Source organism: Stenella coeruleoalba (genome assembly GCF_951394435.1).
Source record: "Stenella coeruleoalba genome assembly, chromosome: 13".
In the NCBI taxonomy this organism is placed as follows: Eukaryota; Metazoa; Chordata; class Mammalia; order Artiodactyla; family Delphinidae; genus Stenella; species Stenella coeruleoalba.
In genome coordinates this window covers 58862655-58886319 of record NC_137159.1, presented here as the reverse complement: position 1 = coordinate 58886319, position 23665 = coordinate 58862655, and the positions used below count along the sequence as shown (strand labels likewise).

The window sequence follows — 23665 nt, the reverse complement described above, 5'->3', positions numbered from 1 at the left end:
ACTGGCAAACACAGGAGAAGAGAAGATGTCCATCAAAAGGAGGGCATATCAGAGTCTCAGAAAAACTAGGGTGAAGGCATCTATAGTTTCAAATAGCATGTACACACATGTGCAGTTAGGAGCTGAGAATCACTGATATAAACTAGTAAAGAATGACTAACAGGAAACTGCACTTTGCAGTAAAGGGCCTGACAATACAATTTAAAAACAGAATTGGATAACAAGATAGAAAGTACTTTAGATTTTCAGTAGTACTGAACACATAAGGTTTTCTAACTGCAAAGGCAGCTCTAATCACCTTTTGTATTATTAAAGAAATGACAAAGATGTATTGTAATTACTTTTTGTACATTAAAAAATAATGGGAGGGCTTCCCTGGTGGCGCAGTGGTTGAGAGTCCGCCTGCCGATGCAGGGGACACGGGTTCGTACCCCGGTCTGGGAGGATCCCGCATGCCGCGGAGCGGCTGGGCCCGTGAGCCATGGCCGCTGGGCCTGCGCGTCCGGAGCCTGTGCTCCGCAACGGGAGAGGCCAAAACAGTGAGAGGCCCGCGTACCGCAAAAAAAAAAAATAAAATAATGGGAAATGCTCACATGCTAAGGTTGTCATTTTCAGAAAAATACTTTTGGGGAAAAATTAGCAAATTTAAATCACATGGCTTCAGAGGGAGCTTTAAAGGTTAAGTTTATATGGTCACACAACTAACTGTAGGCAAAGTACAAATCCCAGTCATGGGCTTTTTGTAAATTAGATGGTGCTTTCTTTCAAGAATTTCCTTCTTTTAAGAGCATTTCCAGGTAGCTTCAGCAACAAACTCTGCCAAGAACTTAACACAGCGTACGGTCCAGCCAAAATTCCAAAGGAAGGTTCACAAAGGACTTGCAGTGTGAAAGCCACACAGGCGTGCTGACGTGGTTTCTGAAGTGGAGCCGTGTTTGCGAAAGATCGCTGGGCTGGAAGCCGAGAGATCTAGGGCTTGCTGTTAACCAGGTGTACGACTCCATCCCACAGGCAGATCTATTCATCTCTGCATTTCTTTTTGTTTTCTATTAAATGGTGATAGTGCCTGTCCCTACTTAACCTTACTTAGCTTTTACATGTGCAGACCTCTCCCTCTCCTGGCTCTCCTGGACCATCAGCTTCTATCTAACCTGGGAGCTTGTTAGAAGTAAAGAACCTCAGGTCTCACCCCAGATCTACTGAATCAGAAACCGCATTTTAGCAAGCTCTCTAGGCAAGTTCTATCCACATGGAAGTTTAGGGAGCACTGCCTTGATTACTTCTATCCTGCCTATTCTAGGAATTTTATTCCTCTTCCCAAACAACATAAATACACGCCCCCAGACACCACCAGAAAGTCCTCAGGAGTAAGGAAAATGAAATTCTTACTGCCTTAATTAAACTCTACCTTTCAAAGCATCTAATAAGAAAAACTACTTGGAAGAAAATGAAGCAAAAATAACGGCAACTAAATTAAAACTTGAAATCTTATTTTTTATTGTTAAATTATAAACTGTGTACAGGATACACTTACAGTTTATCTCCGAGCGTGTTTTTTCTTCTCTCACATTTCTACTTGTTGAGTGAATTCTATGTGGGACAGCAACAAGAGGCTAGGAAAGAACAAAATCAATGACAAGCCACAGTCTGGTCCACAGAATTACCCAAATATGAAAGAAATACTTCTCTTCATATAAAAATGGGAACAAAATACAACTTTGCTAATATTTGTTTAAAAAATGGCAACCAGAAACTGAAAGCTTCTTACTCCTCAAACTGGGAGCTTAAGATTAGGGATATACGTTATCCACAGCAGGTTCCCAATAAATGTTCTATGAGTTGAATAGAAATAAATATTCAAAATTGAATATTTCAACAACACAATAGCTGTTCAAAAGCTGCAGCTAGCTTTCCCTGTTGCAGAGGAGAAAATTGTAATTGAAAAAAAATCTGCCTCAACTTCTTATATCAAGAAGGATGAGATAAATGAAATGAAATAATGCTAAAGGCATTAATGATTTATGGTCTTCTTACCTAGTAAACACAACATTTTCCCCACCTTAATGCTTTTTCTTGTAGAAGCAGCACTCTATTTTCTTTCCTTTTATTTTATTAAAATCTCTCTATGTGTACTGTCACTTTCAGAGAGAAATATCCTGGGGGGTAGGCGAAGTGGGGATGAGTTCTTCTTACTATTAATTCATGGACATTCCTCCAACCTTATGGAGTAAAAAAGGCCCTATTTGAAAAGCTTCTGCAACTCCATTCTATACACTCTAAGGCTTCACTTTAAGAGGTGATGCCAGCATCTATTTCATGTACCAAATAGGTTTTTTCTTCTGTGTGTGAAACACTATCTTTGAAGTTTTACTACCTTTGAAGGAGATACACTCTTACACATATCTTTTGGAAAATGTAATTCATAAACATTTGAGCTCAAATTCTTAAGACTCTATAAGGCAAATAAAAAACAGGACCCGAGATAACTATTCTCAGTGTAGGCACCTCTCAGGAAATAAAAATATATGAATCTAAGACCCAAATATTAAAACACCAATGTAGTAAAACAGTAGCAAAAATAATTTTAAAAATTAAGTATTTAAACTTTACATGTACACAGTGATTTGTAGTTTACGAAGTGCTTTCATGTACCTTAGCTCGTTCTGTCCTCAAAATAAACTTGTGAAACAAGTATCAGTCTTCATTTTATAGATGAGGACATTCAGCTAGTTAGCCACAGAACAAGAAAAACCCTGGACTTTTGATCACAATATTTGGAGCAAAAACAAACAAGCAAAAATAGGTGTCATGTTAGATTAGTCACACATACTGCTGTTATCAGTGAACTTAGATGAAATCTATGCTTTCTATGAGAACAGTTTTACTTTCCCAGCTTCAACAGTGCAATTATAAAATTATTAAATCTTATAATGCTGTACCTAGTACATGGGTTAACATACAGGAGAAGACAATGCTATTAATCACAATTACTTCAATGTGTAGTACTTCTCAAATAGAAACTACATGGGAACCCTACATGAAAAGTCAACTTTCTTCCACTGTGAATAATGTATACTAAACTAAAACAACTAAAGACTAAAGTAGAACTAGTACACATGCTCAATATTTTCAAGAGAATTCAATTTCCACACAGTATTATATAGTATCACAGCAAGTACCGAAATGCTAGTTAGACACATTCAAATTCTGAGTGACAACACAGTACTCAGCAATTATAATTACAAATCATTTGCAAATAATAAGACTCAGATACTACCTATTATGTATAACATATATTGTAGTATTCTGTATGTATAAATTACTATAGATTTCTCTGGGGAAAGTATGATCTTAAACTATGGTGGGAAGAAAAGTTACCCTCCTCCCTATCCAACAATTATAATACTAATAACATAGTCTTGATAAGGAGAAATTTCTTTCTCTGCTATATGAGAACATTTCAGAAGAATCTTTATTCCACAGGTTGCTTCTATATTTGGTTTATTATTTCTCCTCTTTAAACACATTTTAAAGGACTTTATAATTCAGCACAACAAGTAAACAGGATGAAGTAAGGGACAACAATGCAGCATCTAGTGCACTGAAAGAGTACAGGAGGTCCTCGTCCTGTAGTCTTGATATGCACAAATTTCAGTTAGTAGAATATAATTAAATTACACTAGTCCTCTATAACATGGTTCAAATTTCAGTCACTAGTTTATTAGTTGTATAATATTATATAACAATTGTATATTATTCAGTATATTAATCTTATCAACATTCAGTATATTAATTATAATTGCATAAAACACAAACTTCACTGCCTGCTTGTCAGTCCACAGATCACTATGTGAATAACAGATGCACATCATGATCCGTAACTCATCACGTCACTACTTTCAAAGTCTGTCTGTGACTGGTCACTGAGTATCTGTTATTCAGTTCATGCACAGACAGCAAAGTGTGTAGTTGTGTTGTCTCCTTGTCTCTCAGTGATAATATACTCATGTGACATTTTTACAAAAATTGGTAACTGAAAGAAGAAATTAGCCAACAAAGATAAAACTGCTGCAAAGAAACAGAAAGTGATAACTCTGGATAATGTTGGAAATGAAGTTTGAATCAAACATAAATGAAGTTACAGGAGAAAATAGCTGACTGTGAGAATGCTGACGCTGCCACTGTTCAAGAGACTGTGGACACACAGCCAGGGTAACTTAGTGAGGCTGAACCTGACATAAGTGAAGAAAGACGTTCTGATAAAAAGGATGAAGGTGCCCCAAAAGAAGGGGCGCTAGCAAAAAATTTCACATCACAGGAATACTGAGATTATTTCATGCATTGAAAGTTCAAAGGATAAAATACTGGAAGCTGATCTGAACTTAGAAAGGAATCTGACATTCACCAAAGCATAAAGAAGATACTTGTTCTGTGTCATAAAGTTATATGACAAGAAGAAGGCAAACACTATGCAATCTACTCAATAAACAGACTACTTGATAATGAAACAATCCATGGAAGTGGTTTTTTTTTTTTAAACAAAGAAAAGAAACAATTCTCACAGGTTCTAATACTTTACAATGTACTAAATAAAATTTTAGTTTTACTATTTTTTCATTCCCCTATACATTTAAAACTGACAAGAGAGTTTTTAATCTTCTAACACAAATTTTTTAAGGTCACAAAACAATTATAATTTTTCTCCTTGAGTATTAAGATTGCTTTGCAGGGGACGTCCCTGGTGGCGCAGTGGTTGAGAGTCCGCCTGCCAATGCAGGGGACACGGGTTCGAGCCCTGGTCCGGGAAGATCCCACATGCTGCGGAGCAACTAAGCCCGTGCACCACAGCTACTGAGCCTGCGCTCTAGAGCCCGAGAGTCACAACTATTGAGACCACATGCCACAACTACTGAAGCCCTCGCGCCTAGAGCCCGTGCTCCACCACAAGAGAAGCCACCGCAATGAGAAGCCCGTGCACTGTAAAGAAGAGTAGCCCCTGCTCACCGCAACTAGAGAAAGCCCCGCTCAGCAACAAAGACCCAATGCAGCCATAAATAAATAAATAAATAAATTTACATGCAAAAAAATGCTGTTGGATCCTTTCAAAAAAAAAAAGATCGCTTTGCAGGATTTCACCTTACTTGGTCATTTGTACAGTCCTTTACTACCATGCAAATGAAGGAACACCTGTATATTAAATTATAGAAGAATTTATAAAGCAAAACAACAAAACCCAATTTCTCCCTAGTATAAAGTCAATAATACTTTACAATTCTTAAGTTTTTTGTTTTCAAATGCTTTTCCAGACCTTTAAACAAAGGGATAGTAGCTTATTTATAGTTGTATAAAGATGACAAGCTAGAACAATGACGAATTGATAGAAAGGTTCTCTCTTACCTAAGACAATCTGAGACCACCTTTCTGACCACTGAGAGCTATCATTCCTTCAGTATCATCAATGGAATTTACACCATTTTAAGAACCTTCCAAAAGCCAGTCAAGTTCAAGGCTATCCAGCTCAGTTACAGACCCAATAACAGAATTCTGACATGTCACATATACTGAGTTTATCTTAGGTGCCACAATTATTAGCTGAGTTAGGAATGTTACATATGCCAGCCGAAGTGAAGCTTCCACTCATACCAATGCTCCCATGATACTAGGGTTATTTAATTCTCTAACTACACTGGCTCATTTTTAAACACGTCTACAGCAGACAATTAGGGTAATAGTCACTAACAAAGTCAATCCTATACTTTCTACTAACCACTAATAACTCATGAAGTATTGTACAAGGATTCTTTTTGAGAAGAAAATGGAACAGAAATTTTATGTATATTCTAACATCTTGTGTAGGTGCTTCCCATTTTCATTCTCTTTTACAATGGATTATTTATTTGCAACTTCATCTAAAATGACTACTTTAAAAAAACTACAGTAATTTCAAGAAGTAGATTAGATAATTCTGCCTTTGCCATTTTCAGAAAACAGACTCTATAAGTAGTCAACAGGAAAAATCCAGCTCATGACTTCCAAAGTCAAGGAGCTAATCTTCCCTCAAGAGTTGATTTAAACTAGATTCAGAACTTAAAAGAACTGAGTTTTCAGATGTACATACATATATACATGTATGTTATATACTACTTGGTAAAAACAGTTCCTACCTCAGGATCATCATCATCAAAATCATGGTAAGTGGAATGATCTGGATTATTCACTTTATCCAACAGTTCGATTGCCAAAGACCGTGTCAAAGGCTGTGTGACAAACGGGTGCTATAAAAATAAAATAACATAGTACAGAACACTTATTAGAAGTCTGTTTGAGTGACATTTTATATTTTGAAAAAAGATATATTTCAGGGCAAAAATAATACCTGTAGTAGCTTTTCAGCAGTAGGTCTTTTTTTTGGATTTTTGGTAAGTGCCATTTTCACAAAATGATGAAAACTATTTGACCTAAGAAATTTTGAAAATCAGATTTTAAAATTTCAATTATTTTTTTGCTCATGACTATAAAAGTAAATAACACAAAAATACTTACCACTTCATTTTATCCTTTAGTTTAGGAGGCTGAAAATTGCTTTTTGTCATTAGAAATAATGCTCTGAAAAATCAACAACCATTACACAGCATTTTAAGATTGCATATTTTAATATATAATATTAATTCTATTACTATAATTCCCAAATAAGGTAAGGCAAGACTAAGAATATTACTTGTTCATGACATAATAAATAATACTGGGAGGGGGGGAGGCGACCTTAATTTAAGCACAGGATTCTTTAACTATGACACACTGACCTCATTGGGTGTAAGTCAAACATAGGAGGCTGCAGCTCAGCAAGTTCTATGGCAGTGATCCCCACTGCCCAGAGATCACAAAGCTGATTGTACCCGCCTTTCCTCTCAACGGCTGCGACTTCTGGAGCCATCCTGAAGGAAACAGTCCAGAAAAGAAAAATCTATTTATTGCATTTTCCTTCTTATTCCCATCAGAGGCACACCATCACTATGTAAGCTGAGGCCTATTTAGGCCCTGACATCTGAAAAATAAGTATGTAGTACTTAAATGGCTCATATTTCCCAAGATCTCAACATCTCATAAGACTCTCCATCCCAAGCCCCTCCTGATTTCTCCTTTGTTACTTTAAGCTATTTACGATAAAGGTTTATAAAAATTTACAACTATAACAGAGCGACATGTACCAATCTGTCCATATCCCAATCTCTCTCTTCCTCTGTACATGCAGAATTCTACAGAGACATAACATGTAGTAAATAACTTATCATTTTTAGCTCTTCCTTCTTACGTCAATAAACTGCAATCTGGCCTCCGACTGTTTTCACTTGACCAATACTATTTATTGGGGCACCAAGAATCTTCATGTAGTACCTAACTCACATTTACTATAAACTTAAGTGGTTGGTGAAAAGTTATAAAAATGAGTGCTTTTAAAAATATATATTTATTCAGATGAAAGTTACCTGAATTCAGTATTTTTCTTGTTTCTTTCAACTTTACTGTAGTCTTATTCTAATTATACCTCTATAAATTTGTATTTCATTAAATAATTATGTTGATTTTCAAATATAAAAAATTTCAAATCCTAAGCAGTAGTTTTGAAAAGAACTACTTGAGATAAACATTTGAACTCTTACATATCAAAAGTGTGAGTTAAACAGGCAGCCTTACAAGTTATGTTTGTTTTCCTGGTATGATTTCAGGAAAGTCAAATATGTCAGTAAGTTAACCAAAAAAGAAAATCCCTCTAACTTTCTAAATGCTTGGTCTTAAAATGTTTTTAATCTTTATTGATAGCTAGAGTCCAGCCAGCTGTGGAAATGCCCCAGTAGAGGATGGAAGTACACTGGTGACATATTCTTAACTAGCTGGCCACAGCAGCTGATGTTCTCCCTTCCTCTATAAAAATATGAGTGAAAGATTCCACCCAGTGCACTTGTACTCCTGCCAGTTAAGTTGCATGCTTACCGCAATCAACTGAGTCATCTCTGAACCTGTTTATTTGTTATGTTTGTTATTATAAATAATCTAATTAAATATAATAAAAACTAATTTATTGTGAAGGTAAAAAGAGTAAGCTGTTATGAAAATTAAAGTGTATGCTTTAGAAAAACTTGTTAAAGACAAGTTTCTAAAGACAAAAAAAACAAAAAAATCTGGCAAATGAGGTTAAGAAAATGATAGCTGTAAAAGATTAGGAAGGCTACAGACTGCATAATTCCATCTGTATGACACTGGGGGAAAGGCAAAACTGTAGAGACAGAAATCAGATCAGGTGTTGCCAGAGGCTAGAGACGGGCCAAAAGAATTTACGAGAAGGGCACAAAAGGAAACTTTCCTGGGTGATGGGAACCTATGTTTTACACGGATTGTGGTGGCATTTTTCACTACCACAGAGTGTCTCAAAGTTCATAGAACTGTACACCTAATGAGTCTAAATTTATACCTCAATAAACCTGACTGGAAAAGTCACATGCTTTGTATGTGGCTGCATTTTAGAGAAACACAAACCAGGAAATGTGGATGATTTACATCTAACTAGTTATCTACGCAAAGGAAAGGCCTTGGTCCTACATCAAATGATTGGGGGAAAAAAAAAAAGTACACTCACATACTTAAATTGAAATAAAATGTTTAAGGTACATGTGTAGTGTATTAATTTTGAGATTTGCCAATTCCACAGACTTTTTTGATTAACTGAATAACTGCCAACCTTAGTCACAATGAATGAGAGATTCCATTCTATCCTATATCCCTAGAGTTTAGGTGGGAAAGACATGATACTAGAGAGAGTTGAAGAGTCGGAGTGTTCCAAAACATTATTTTGCCTAATTCGCAATTTCACATGCTCCCAAGATACTACCTACTCTATCATTAGAAGAATGACATTAGTTTTTTATCTCTGAAGCTTCAGTTGGAGATCAGTTATCATCAACAAACATTTACTAAGCATGTGTAGAGAATCATGCTAGACCCTGGAGATTCAATGAGAGTTCCTCCAGATGTTTAAAATCAAACTGAGGAGACAGAGTATCTAAAAATAATAACAGATAGCTCTTTAAGCTCTTATTCCTCTCAGAAATCAACCCCGAAAAATAAGAACAAAAAAGAGAAATATAAACGTATCACCTTTGAAAAATCCAGAAGACATATTTGGACTGGAAATGAAATAATAGTAAATGATGTGGCAAATAGGAGGAAGGACAAACCTAAGTGTGTGTAGAGGACAAGACCAACTAGCAAGCCAAGAACCCCAGAAATATGTAAAATTTAATGTACGTCAGTTACTACTTTACTGATGACTAGGTTCCAACTAGCTGGTTCTCAGCCCCTAAGAATCCCAGAAAGGCTGACAAATTAGGGTTACAAACTTACAAAAGCAGAGTTAAGCCTGAGGTTGAAAACAGGTATATTTGCAAATGTCAAGTCTAAATAATGAATAGTTAGTCCACCAGATTCCTCTTCTCATCTGTTAAGGCCCAGCAATTACTCCTTCCCCATTCCTACTGGATAAAGACCAACAGAAACTGGACGAGGGGCTTCAGACTCAGACATATCAGGAACAAAGGGGAGCAGGGGCTGCGAGCAGTAGAAGTCTGTGTATAACAATGAGTTCCTCAGCTTCCTTCACTTACTCATTTCCAGGACACTAAAAACTGGGTTTACATGCTACATCCCATGCACACACGGCTACAAATCAGCTTTAAGTGCCTTGCTCTTCAATGTAAACCAGAAGAAAAGGGTTACTAGACATTTGAGGGAAGCCTCCATCATGAAAGCATGAGTCTCAAAAGCTTTGGAAATTTTATAGAAATAAGAACAAAAATGACTTTTAAAAAGTGACAGAAAATTAATGGATTAATCCAAGTGATCCAAGATATAACTAATGAGTTTCAGAAAGAGAGAGAAGGAAAAAGTAAAGCAAAGAAATTATCAAAGAAGTAATGCAAGAATACTTCCCAGAACTGAAAGGCACGAATCCTGATTGAAAAGCACAAATGCCAAGTACAATGAATAAAAGTAAAAATGACAGGGCTTCCCTGGTGGTGCAGTGGTTGAGAGTCCGCCTGCTGATGCAGGGGACATGGGTTCATGCCCCGGTCTGGGAAGATCCCACATGCCGCAGAGCGGCTGGGCCTGTGAGCCATGGCTGCTGAGCCTGCACGTCCGGAGCCTGTGCTCCGCAAAGGGAGAGGCCACAGCAGTGAGAGGCCCGCGTACGGCAAAAAAAAAAAAAAAAAAAAAAAAGTAAAAATGACAAAAGAACAAACAAAAATATTCTAAAGTACACTACCATGTAATACCAAACCATCAAAAAGATTCTAGTAGGGAGGGGTTACATTCAAATATCATGTGTCGACAGTTTCAGCCAGTTTTGGAGCCCATCAGCTGCCAGCCCCCCCACCTCTCCACCAGTGTGTGACGCATTCCTTCCACATCTACCTATATGAAAGCATCCCTCTGTGATGAGGATGGGGCGGCGGTCCACACATAGTCCAGTGGCAAGAGGGAAAAGTAAGGTGATGTGAGCGGAGCCCTCTTGGCTGTGTGGCTGACAGGGTCTTGCTGCTCCAGCTGGGTGTCAAGCCTAAGCATCTGAGGTGGGAGAGCCAAGTTCAGGACATTGGACCACCAGAGACCTCCTGGTCCCACATAATATCAATCAGCGAGAGCTCTCAGAGATCTCTGTTTCAATGCTAAGACCCAGGTCTCAACAACTCAACAACCTGCAAGCTCCAGTGCTGGACACCCTATGCCAAACCACTAGCAAGATGGGAACACAACCCCACCTACTAGCAGAAAGGCTGCCTAAAATAATAATAAGCTCACAGACACCCCAAAACACACCACCGGACGTGGTCCTGCCCACCAGAAAGACAAGATCCAGCCTCATCCACCAGAACACAGGCACCAGTCCCCTCCACCAGGAAGCCTACACAACCCACTGAACCAACCTTACCCAATGGGGGCAGACACCAAAAAAAAACGGTAACTACAAACCCGCAGCCTGCAAAAAGGAGACCCCAAACACATTAAGTTAAGCAAAATGAGAAGACAGAGAAATACGCAACAGATGAAGGAGAAAGGTAAGAACCCACCACACCAAACAAATGAAGAGGAAACAGGCAGTCTACCTGAAAAAGAATTCAGAGTAATGATAGTAAAGATGATCCAAAATCTTGGAAATAGAATGCAGAAAATACAAGAAACGTTTAACACGGATCTAGAAGAACTAAAGAGCAAAGAAACAGTGATGAACAACACAATAAATGAGATTAAAATTCTCTAGAAGGAATCAATAGCAGGATAATTGAGGCAGAAGAACAGATAAGGGACCTGGAAGATAAAATATGGAAATAACTACCACAGAGCAGAATAAAGAAAAACGAATGAAAAGAATTGAAGACAGTCTCAGAGACCTCTGGGACAACATTAAATGCACCAACATTTGAATTATAGGGGTCCCAGAAGAAGAAGAGAAAAAGAAAGGGACTGAGAAAATATTTGAAGAGATTATAGTTGAAAACTCCCCTAATATGGGAAAGGAAGTAGTCAATCAAGTCCAGGAAGCACAGAGAGTCCATTACAGGATAAATCCATGGAGAAACATGGCAAGACATACATTAATCAAACTATCAAAAATTAAATACAAAGAAAAAATATTAAAAGCAGCAAGGGAAAAGTAACAAATAACATACAAGGGAATTCCCTTAAGGTTAACAGCTGATCTTTCAGCAGAAACTCTGCAAGCCAGAAGGGAGTGGCAGGACATATTTAAAGTGATGAAAGGGAAAAACCTACAACCAAAATTACTCTACCAAGCAAGGATCTCATTCAGATTCAATAGAGAAATTAAAACCTTTACAAACAAGCAAAAGTTAAGAGAATTCAGCACCACCAAACCAGCTCTACAACAAATGCTAAAGGAACGTCCCTAGGGAGGAAACACAAGAGAAGGAAAAGACCTACAAAAACAACCCCAAACAATTAAGAAAATGGTAATAGGAACATATATATCGATAATTTCCTTAAATGTAAATGGATTAAATGCTCCAACCAAAAGACACAGACTGGCTGAATGGATACAAAAACAAAACTCATATATATGCTGTCTACAAGAGACTCACCTCAGACCTAGGGACACATACAGACTGAAAGTGAGGGGATGGAAAAAAATATTCCATGCAAATGGAAATCAAAAGAAAGCTGGAGCAGCAGTTCTCATATCAGACAAAATAGACTTTAAAATAAAGACCATTACAAGAGACAAAGAAGGACACTCCATAATGACCAAGGGATCAATCCAAGAAGAAGATTTAACAATTGTAAATATTTATGCACCCAACATAGGAGCACCTCAATACATAAGGAAAATGTTAACAGCCAGAAAAGGGGAAATCAACAGTAACACATTCATAGTAGGGGACTTTAACACCCCACTTTCACCATGGACAGATCATCCAAAATGAAAATAAATAAGGAAAACAAGCTTTAAATGACATATTAAACAAGATGGACTTAATTGATATTTATAGGACTATCCATCCAAAAACAACAGAATATACTTTCTTCTCAAGTGCTCATGGAACATTCTGCAGGATAGATCATATCTTGGGTCACAAATCAAGCCTCGGTAAATTTAAGAAAATTGAAATCATATGAAGTATCTTTTCTGACCACAATGCTAAGAGACTAGATAGAAATAACAGGAAAAAAACTGTAAAAAATACAAAAACATGGAGGCTAAACAATATGCTACTAAATAACCAAGAGATCACTGAGGAAGAAAAAGAGCGAATCAAAAAATACCTAGAAACAAATGACAATGAAAACACGACGACCCAAAACTTATGGAATGCAGCAAAAGCAGTTCTAAGAGGGAAGTTTATAGCAATACAATCCTACCTCAAGAAACAACAAAAATCTCAAATAAACAACCTAACCTTACACCTAAAGCAATTAGAGGAAGAACAAAAAAACTCCAAAGTTAGCAGAAGGAAAGAAATCATAAAGATAAGACCAGAAATAAATGAAAAAGAAATGAAGGCAACAATACCAAAGATCAATAAAAACAAAAGCTGGTTTTTGAGAAGATGAACAAAATTGATAAACCATTAGCCAGACTCATCAAGAAAAAAAGGGAGAAGACTCAAATCAACAGAATTAGAAATGAAAAAGGAGAAGTAATAACAGACCCTGCAGAAATACAAAGCATCATAAGGGACTACTACAAGCAACTCTATGCCAATAAAATGGACAACCTGGAAACAGTGGACAAATTTTTAGAAAAGCACAACCTTCCAAGACAACCAGGAAGAAACAGAAAATATAAACAGACCAATCACAAGCACTGAAATTGAGACTTCGATGAAAAATCTTCAACAAACAATAGTTCAGGACCAGATGGCTTCACAGGCGAATTCTATCAAACATTTAGAGAAGAGCTAATACCTATCCTTCTCAAACTCTTCCAAAATATAGCAGAGGGTAGAACACTCACAAACTCATTCTACGAGGCCACCATCACCCTAATATCAAAACCAGACAAAGATATCACAAAAAAAGAAAACTACAGGCCAATATCACTGATGAACATAGATGCAAAAATCCTCAACAAAATATTAGCAAACAGAATCCAACAACACATTAAAATGATCATACGCCATGATCAAGTGGGGTTTCTCCCATGAATGCAAGGATTCTTCAATATATGCAAATAAATCAATGTGATACACCATATTAACAAATTGAAGGATAAAAACCATATGATAATCTCAACAGATGCAGAAAAAGCTTTTGACAAAATTCAACACACATTTATGATAAAAACTCTCCACAAAGTAGACACAGAGGGAACTTACCTCATCATAATAAGGGCCATATATGACAAACCCACAGCCAACATCATTCTCAATGCTGAAAAACTGAAACCATTTCCACTAAGATCAGGAAGAAGACAAGGTTGCCCACTCTCACCACTATTATTCAACATAGTTTTGGAAGTTTTAGCCACAGCAATCAGAGAAGAAAAAGAAATAAAAGGAATCCAAATCGGAAAAGAAGAAGTAAAACTGTCACTGTTTGCAGATGACATGATACTATACATAGAGAATCCTAAAGATGCTACCAGAAAACTACCAGAGCTAGTCCATGAATTTGGTAAAGTAGCAGGATACACAATTAATACACAGAAATCTCTTGCATTTCTATATACTATTGATGAAAAATCTGAAACAGGAATTAAGGAAACACTCTCATTTACCATTGCAACAAAAAGAATCAAATACCTAGGAATAAACCTTCCCTAAGGAGACAAAAGACCTGTATGCAGAAAGCTATAAGACACTGATGAAAGAAATTAAAGATGATACAAACAGATGGAGAGATTATACCATGTTTTTGGATTAAAAATCAACATTGTGAAAATGACTCTACTATTCAAAGCAATCTACAGATTCAAATCAATCCCTATCAAACTACTAATGACATTTTTCACAGAACTAGAACAAAAAATTTCACAATTTGTATGGAAACACAAAAGACCCCGAATAGCCAAAGTAATCTTGAGAAAGAAAAATGGAGCTGGAGGAATCAGGCTCCCTAACTTCAGACTATACTACAAAGCTACAGTAGTCAAGACAGTATGGTACTGGCACAAAAACAGAAATATACATCAATGGAACAGGATAGAAAGCCCAGAGATAAACCCACGCACCTATGGTCAACTAATCTATGACACAGGAGGCAAGGGTATACAATGGAGAAAAGACAGCCACTTCAATAAGTGGTGCTGGGAAAACTGGACAGCTACATGTAAAAGAATGATATTAGAACACTCCCTAACACCGTACACAAAAATAAACTCAAAATGGATGAAAGACCTAAATGTAAGACTGGACACTATAAAACTCTTAGAGGAAAAGATAGGCAGAACATTCTATGACATAAATTACAGCAAGATCCTTTCTGACCTACCTCTTAGAGAAATGGAAATAAAAATAAACAAACAGAACCTAATGAAACTTAAAAGCTTTTGCATAGCAAAGGAAACCATAAAAAAGACGAAAAGACAACCCGCAGAATGGGAGAAAATATTTGCAAATGAAGCAACTGACAAAGGATTAATCTCCAAAAATACAAGGCAGCTCATGAAACTCAATGTCAAAACAACAAACAACCCAATCCAAAAATGGCCAGAAGACCTAAATAGACATTTCTCCAAAGAAGATATACAGATTGCCAACAAACACATGAAAGGATGCTCAACATCACTAATCATTAGAGAAATGGAAATCAAAACTACAATAAGGTATCACCTCACACCTGTCAGAATGGCCATCATCAAAAAATCTACAAACAATAAATGCTGGAGAGGGTGTGGAGAAAAGGGAATCCTCTTGGACTGTTGGTGGGAATGGAAATTGATACAGCCACTGATATGGAAAACAGTATGGAGGTTCCTTAAAAAACTAAAATAGAACTACCATATGACCAGCAATCCCACTACTGGGCATATACCCTGAGAAAACCATAATTCAAAAAGAGACATGTATCACAATGTTCACTGTAGCACTATTTACAATAGCCAGGACATGGAAGCAACCTAAGTGTCCATTGACAGATGAATGGATAAAGAAGATGTGACAGATATATACAATGGAATATTACTCAGCCATAAAAAGAAACGAAATTGAACTATTTGTAGTGAGGTGGATGGACCTAGAGTCTGTCATACAGAGTGAAGTAAGTCAGAAAGAGAAAAACAAATACCATATGCTAACACATTTATATGGAATCTAAAAAAACAAAATGGTTCTGATGAGCCTAGGGGCAGGATAGGAATAAAGACGCAGACATAGAGAATGGACTTGAGGACATGGCGGGGGGAAGGGTAAGCTGGGACAAAGTGAGAGAGTACCACTGACATGTGTACACTTCCAAATGTAAAATAGATAGCTAGTGGGAAGCAGCTGCATAGCACAGGGAGATCAGCTCGGTCCTTTGTGACCACCTAGAGGGGTGGGAGGGAGATGCAAGAAGGAGGGGATATGGGGATACATGTAAACGTATAGCTGATTCACTTTGTTATACAGCAGAAACTAATAGAACATTGTAAAGCAATTATACTCAAATAAAGATGTTAAAAATAAAAATCATGTGTCATAATGGCACCACAGTTCCCATCAACATCAGAGAAAAGACACTAGAGCAATGCTTCAAAAATTCCAACCTAGAATGCCATATTCATCCAAATTATCAATCGTGTGTGTGTGAGGCTAGACATGCAGAGTCTCAAAAATTTTTACCCCTCAAATTTCTCAGGAATTTATCAAAACGTGAGAGAGGGAGAAATTTATGAAGGAGGAAGAAGACCTGGATTCCAGGAAATGAATTCCCAAGGCGAAGCTATGGAAAAATCCTAGAAAATAAACATTTCAGATTGGAATAGGAGGGAGGAGGACCCCAGGAAGACTTAACTTTAATAAAAACAAAACAAAACAAATTAAAACAAAGCAAATAAAACCTCCCCAAATCAGGACTATTTATGGCTTGGAAAATTATATAGAGGCATCTTTCAGACTGCAGAATATGGGGAGGTATGGAAGTCTTGGCCAAGGATAAAAAATACAAACTAAGCAAATAAAAGAATTATTAGATATAAGAAAAAATTTTAAAGACAGTTAAGTGTAAAGTAGTATAATAATTGACTCAGCAAGTACACTGAAAGGATAAGAAGACTGAATGATGAGAACTATTAATAAAATCTTCACCTATTGTAACAAAAAGCCTATAAATAATAATAATGCTACAGATGGCAGAAGACACAACTAGAAGAATTTATCTGTCTCTTTAGCAGTATTTGACTTTTAAAGTATGTACCTGTTTGATAAAAAGACAAATATCAAAAATGGTATACATCATATCTTAAACATGAAAAGAAGTCATCTAGATTAGTGCTATCCCACTGCTGAGGAGGCAGATCAGGAGGGCACTGGGGGAGGAATGGTAGCACTTAAGCTGAAGAATGTTAAGATTTCCAGAGTGCCCTTACTTCAAGGGAATCATGTGTGCTAAAAAGCTCTATACCTATCCACCACTATATGCACAATGACTAACAGCATATCTGGCACATAGTAAGTGGTAAAAACATTTATTGAACAAATAAATGCATGAATAAGATAGTTTGTATACAATGATCAAAGAACACCCAGCAGACAAAAACATGGCTAGAGAGGAAGGTCTGTGGAGGAAACTAGTAGAACTTAAAGTTAATGAGGCAGGGACTTGCCAGGTGGTGCAGTGGTTAAGAATCCGCCTGCCAATGCAGGGGACACGGGTTCGATCCCTAGTCTGGGAGGATCCCACATGACGCGAAGCAACTAAGCCCACGCGCCACAACTACTGAAGCCCGTGCCTAGAGCCTGTGCTCTGCAACAAGAGAAGCCACCGCAATGAGAAGCCCATGGACCAAAAAGAAGAGCAGCCCCCACTCGCAGCAACTAGAGAAAGCCCGTGCACAGCAACGAAGACCCAACACAGCCAAAAATAAATAAATAAAATAAATTAATTAAAAAAAAATAAAGTTAATGAGGCAGACAGAGGCCAGACACCGGAAGACTCCAAATGCCAAGAAATATGTACTTGATCTTGTGTGCAACCAAGATATGTCAAAAAGTTTTGAGCTAGGGAATACTGTGAATAAGATAATGTTAAAAAATTCGTCAGAATACAGACTAATCTGTGAAAATACATGTAATATGTGTAGGACCAGGAGTTGGGTTTTTTTTTGGCAAAACTGGAACTATATCAAGGTTCCTAAAAGCATATCAATCTTTGAAGCCCTTTCCACATAATAAAAAATAGTATGGAGTGTATATGCCCATGACTCTCTCTCGCCCTGTCACAGCTCACCCTTCCCCCTCCCCATAACCTCAAGTCCGTTCTCTAAGAGGTCTGCGTCTTTATTCCTGCTTTACCCCTAGGTTCTTCATGACATTTTTTTCTTAAATTCCATATATATGTGTTAGCATACGGTATTTGTCTTTTTCTTTCTGACTTACTTCACTCTGTATGACAGACTCTAGGTCTATCCACCTCATTACAAATAGCTCAATTTCGTTTCTTTTTATGGCTGAGTAATATTCCATTGTATATATGTGCCACATCTTCTTTATCCATTCATCCGATGACGGGCACTTAGGTTGTTTCCATCTCCGGGCTATTGTAAATAGAGCTGCAATGAACATTTTGGTACATGACTCTTTTTGAATTTTGGTTTTCTCAGGGTATATGCCCAGTAGTGGGATTGCTGGGTCATATGGTAGCGCAGTAAGGTAGATAGCTAGTGGGAAGCAGCCGCATGGCACAGGGATATTGGCTCGGTGCTTTGTGACAGCCTGGAGGGGTGGGATGGGGAGGGTGGGAGGGAGGGAGACGCAACAGGGAAGACATATGGGAACATATGTTTATGTATGACTGATTCACTTTGTTATAAAGCAGAAACTAACACACCATTGTAAAGCAATTATACCCCAATAAAGATGTTAAAAAAAAAAAAATAGTATGGAGAATATTCTATGGCTATGTATTGTAATTCATCCAAAAGTATATATGCCTAAATTACTTAGCCTGTTGCTGACTTCCTTAATCTGTTTTAGTCCTAATAATTTTGACCATTCAGTCTATTTTTTAATAAACACTGCATACAATAATGATAGAAAAACAAAAAGTTAAATTATCAATTAAAATACAATTACCAATATGGTGTACCAATGAAAGACTTCCGTTTGGCAATTGTAGCTGTTATCTGAGCAGACACTCCAAAATCAGCTATTAAAAAAAGAGACACGTTTAGAAAATAAAATAAAGTAAAATTATTTAAAAGTAACATATAATTATTTCCATTAAATTAATTTCACAGAAATGAGATATTCTCAAACATCACATTAAAATTTGTAACTCTAATGGACTAGCATTAAAATATCACAAAATAGTGCGTATGATAGCCAAATGGATTCCCATACATCCCCACATGAATCAAATGACAACAAAAGTCAAGATCAAATAATTTTGATGAGGAAGAGACAACTGAGAGAATCTAACCTGCCAGATTTAATGTTATAATTTCTAATTCCCAGGACCTGAAATTCAAGGAAAATCACTGGAAGGGACCTTAAGTAGGAATACATTCCATTCACTTCCTGCCAGACACATAACAACTGACATTAAAAAAAACAAAATCTCTATTGGTAAATCTATCTACCGTGAAAAGACAAACAGAATATTCCCCAAAATCTTACCTTAGCAATATATTCTAATACCAATAACAATCACTATCAAGAAATTTATTTTTATGTCAGTTTATTTTTATGTTGCTATTTTTTAAGTATATTGAGTTCTAATATTTTCTAGTTTTTTTAATGATGATTTCTAAATCTTTATAAACTAAGACATATTATATATAGGATGCCTTTGAGTAAGGCACATAATATTGACACAAATTTTAAATTGCAGATGGAAACTGTTCACTAAGCCATCAACAGTTAGATAACTGCTTTTCTCATATTTAGAGGTAGCTTAGGAAAATTTTATTATACGTAAATTATGATACTTTTAAATCTGATTAGTCCCTATTATAGGCTATAGGTCAAAATAGTTTAATCATATTTTTAGAAGATAAATATTTGCTTGAATTTTGATTTTATAGTGATATGTAGTTCAAAATAATTTTCATATTTGTTATTAAATACTTCATTTAATATCTAACAGACATAACTTTGTTTATAAAGTTACTATACTGTACATGTTTCCTGTCTTAAACTTTCAGATTAAGTTATTATTTAGGTATTGAACTATTTTGATAACTTGACAATCAAAAGTTACAAAATAAAAGTTACAGTTTCAAATAAAGCACGATTCAGCATCTAAATTACGTTCTTATATAACTAATACAGTGTTTCATTTTAAAAGCTTGTGTAAGCAGGTAGGATTTTTTGCATTACTGAGTTTTTGGCTTTTGTTTGTTTGCCTTATTTTTTGGTCACAAGGTAATCTCGTATAGATTTCTTACTAGAAGTCCCACTCCTAGGGTTAGAGGTGAAAGAATTTTTAAGGGATATTATTTCACTATATCTTTATAATGAATCTGTCCCATGTGAAGGATAGACTTTATCCCCACTTAAGAGAAGAAGAAATAGATACAGAGAGATTACATATGTCATGTCCCGCAGTGAGATTTCCACCTAAAGATATATAGATGCTGCTGAGGGAGGGGAAACCTAGTCCTGGAGAGGAAAACATAAACTTACTATGTTTTGGAATAAATTTGTGCAAGTGACGAAATTAAAATTTACTTACCTAATTTCACATGACCATTATCCGTTAACAGAATGTTAGCTCCCTTCAAAGTGAGAACATTTTAGTTAAAGTAGGAAACATTTTATCAGACAGCACATATAGAAGATTAAATATATATATTTAAAATAATCACAAGTGGCAGGCTTAACCCTAGAAATACTGACGATTTATAGTAGGCCCAATTAAAATGTTAAACCATTACATTCATAGGAAAATTTACTGTCCACTTTTTAGGCAATTTGACTATCCCTACATAATGTTCTGCCTTGCAAAAAGCTGCTATTAAAATAATATGAATGTTATTATGAAAGTGGCATATTAGTTTTAATCTGAATGCTATTTTCTTACTGATTAAGTGCTGTCACTATACTAAACTGTTACCTTACAATGGCATTATTCAGTTCCTTGAATTACATGTTAAACTTCATTGCCATTTCCTGTCCAAATCCACCAAAACACATCTCCCTTTCTAGGTACTTAACATCAGTTGAACCAATGCTAATGTGTAAGACTGAACCTTACTACTTAGTCTGTGGGGCTGTCTATCCTAATGTGTCTCTGCCCAGAGTATGGGGCCATTCAATACATAAACAACTAGGCACAGTCCCACAGAATTAAAATGTCACCTGTTTGCATGACCTAGCAGCATTTTTATCCACTTTTGCTTCTTGACCTAAGCTCAAAGAAGAAGGTGATAATAATGACTTCATCTTCAAAAAACTGAGAGCTTTTGGAGGAGGTAGAAATACTGCCTCTCAAAGGTACTACAGGCTCCCCACCCCTGTCCCGCCTCTGGGCAACTTTTAAATGAGGAAGCAAAAGTAATCCGCTATGGTTCAGGATGCAATCAATTTTGTAAGTATAAGGTCGGGGTAACAAATACTAGGAAGCCCCTTCCAGCCCCCAAAAGAGGAAGAAATAACCCAAACCTGCACCCCTTGATATTACTGCAACTCTAAGGAGTAATGGGAGAAATGAGAAAAAGGAAAAAGAAACTAGAGTAGGGATTTCAACTTGAATCAGGCCCTAGCTATCTAGACTTCTGCCAGAGTCTTCAGTTTGGTCTTTCCCCAGCTCCAGATTAATTTTTCTAAATTACAGTTTATATCATGTCACCTGCACTTATAATGCATTCTTCCATCCATCCATCTAGGTGTCCATTCATCCCTCTCTCCCTGAGACTACTAGCAACCAGATGCTACTTGAAGCTCTGGGGTTATAGTAATGAAAAAGTTCCAGCTCTCAAGGAGTTTACATCTAAGCAGGAGAGAAAGAAAATCTAAAAACAAATACACATACACACACACACACACACACACACACACACACACACACGAATGAATGAACCAATAAATGATTCAAAGCCAGGTAGAGATAAGCACTCTGAAGATAAAGCAGGAAGGGAAGGCCTCCCTAAGGCAGGAATATTTAAGCAGAGATCTAGTTGAAGAGAGGGTGCAGAGTCATGCCAAAATCTAGAAGAACATTCCAGAAAGAGGTAACAGCAAATACAAAGTCCTGGAACCAGAATGAACTCAACATATTCCAGGAACTCCAAGTTTAGTGTGCCTAGAACAGAATGAGTAAAACGAAGAAGAGTATGAAATGAGGTCGGAGAGGAAAGCAGGGGCCAGATCATGCATAACCTTAATGGCCACGGTAAAAACATCTGAATACTGTACTGAGTATGGTGGGAAGCCAACCGTGGTTTATAAGCAGGAGAGTGACAAGATCTGATTTACAAAGGTCACTTTGGTGTGAGGTAGAGAACTGACTGTAGGATCACTCAAGAATGGGAGCAGGGAAACCAGTTAGAAGGCTAGTCCAGAAGTCCAGGTGAGATATAATATAATGGTGGCTTAGACAGGGTAGAAATAGTGGTGATGGCTAGAATCTATCCAATTAGGCCCAAACTCTGAAGTCCAGCGCACGAGTTCTTGCATAGTGGAGCACCAAACCTCCTGGCCAACACCATCTCTTATCACTCTCCTACATTCTCTTCTCTTCAATTATATGGTACAGCCTTTATACCCCCTAAAATGACCCCACACTTTCTGACCTCTGTATCTTTGCTCACACTGTTCCTTCTGCTTAGAAGGCATTCCAACTTCCATTTCTGACAAAAATCTATCAATCCTTCCAGATCATTTAAGTGCCAATGACACAGAATCTTTCTTGATACACTTATCTTCTTAGGATCTCTCCCACCTTTGAATCCAAGGCTCTTTGCTTATGTCTTTTAAGTGGTTTATGAACAATACTTAGGGTAGAGGATCTCAGCAGGTGATCTGAGAGTCCACTGAAATTTCATGCAAAATTTGAAGGCATGTGCACAAGAGCATTTTTGGAGGAGAGAGTCCATGGCTTTCATCAGACTCAAAGAGCACATGATTCCCACACCCACATCCCCTGCAAAGAAGGGTTAGAACCTTTATGTTAGAGAAAACAAAAGGGGGAAAGAAAAAGCAGGAGGTAAGATGAATGAGGAAGAAGAAAAGAAAAGAAAAAATAAACAACAGAGAAAATATCCAGGCTGGGAAGACGGCAGTATCTTTGGAAATAACCTCAGAGTCCCAGGATAGGGGTGGTTTACCACAGCATGGCCCGTGTACCTGCTCTCCTCTGCCAGTTAAAGACCAGCAGAAAAGGTCAAGGCTTAGTTTATCCATTTTTATACATTATTAATGACAGTTCCTTAAGATTGCCAAAGTTTACTACAATATTCAAAGCATGAAACTTCCTAAAGACTGTAACTTAATGGAAGCTATGGACCTAATTTGCATTTTATAAATAAATAACTACAAATAAGCTAAAATGTGTTATTAAAACATGAATCCACAATTGTACACTTTAAAAGGGTGAATTTTATTGTATGTGAACTGTATCTCAATAGAGTTGCTTTAAAAAAATTAATAAACCCTTCAAAGTATCACTCAATTTTATTATAGTAACATATTAAGATAACAAATTCATCAAACAGAATAACTGATACAATTTTGCTCAACAGTTTGGGGTCAGAATATTTAAAAATGAAGAGAGGGCCATTAGGTAAACATATGATATATACCTTTATATCCCTGTGCATTTTTCCTTTACTGTGAAGATAGTATAATCCCTGGAGTTTCAAAAAAAAAAGAAAAATTAACAAGACTTTACTACAGACACCCTTTGGGATTTAAAGTCATCAATGAGTAGTATTCTGTCTTATTTATTTACTCATCACAGAAAGCACTAGTGATAATCATTTTATTTTACCAGAGTATCCGAAAAGATAAAAGAATCG

At 36.7% G+C, this 23665-nt stretch overlaps 1 protein-coding gene across 4 annotated transcripts in view; it reads right to left on the bottom strand.

The window, feature by feature from the left end:
* The window catches only part of MAP4K3 (mitogen-activated protein kinase kinase kinase kinase 3), a 189891-nt gene that overhangs the window by 52164 nt on the left and 114062 nt on the right, over positions 1-23665 (bottom strand). For all 4 annotated transcript variants that reach the window (XM_079940535.1, XM_079940536.1, XM_079940537.1 and 1 more), the window contains 8 exons: positions 23450-23497; positions 20383-20425; positions 18783-18855; positions 6804-6935; positions 6544-6606; positions 6377-6458; positions 6165-6275; positions 1535-1613 (listed from right to left, as the gene is read on the bottom strand). In XM_079940535.1, the coding sequence (XP_079796661.1) occupies positions 1535-1613; positions 6165-6275; positions 6377-6458; positions 6544-6606; positions 6804-6935; positions 18783-18855; positions 20383-20425; positions 23450-23497 (631 nt within the window). The remainder of the gene's footprint in view (positions 1-1534; positions 1614-6164; positions 6276-6376; positions 6459-6543; positions 6607-6803; positions 6936-18782; positions 18856-20382; positions 20426-23449; positions 23498-23665) is intronic.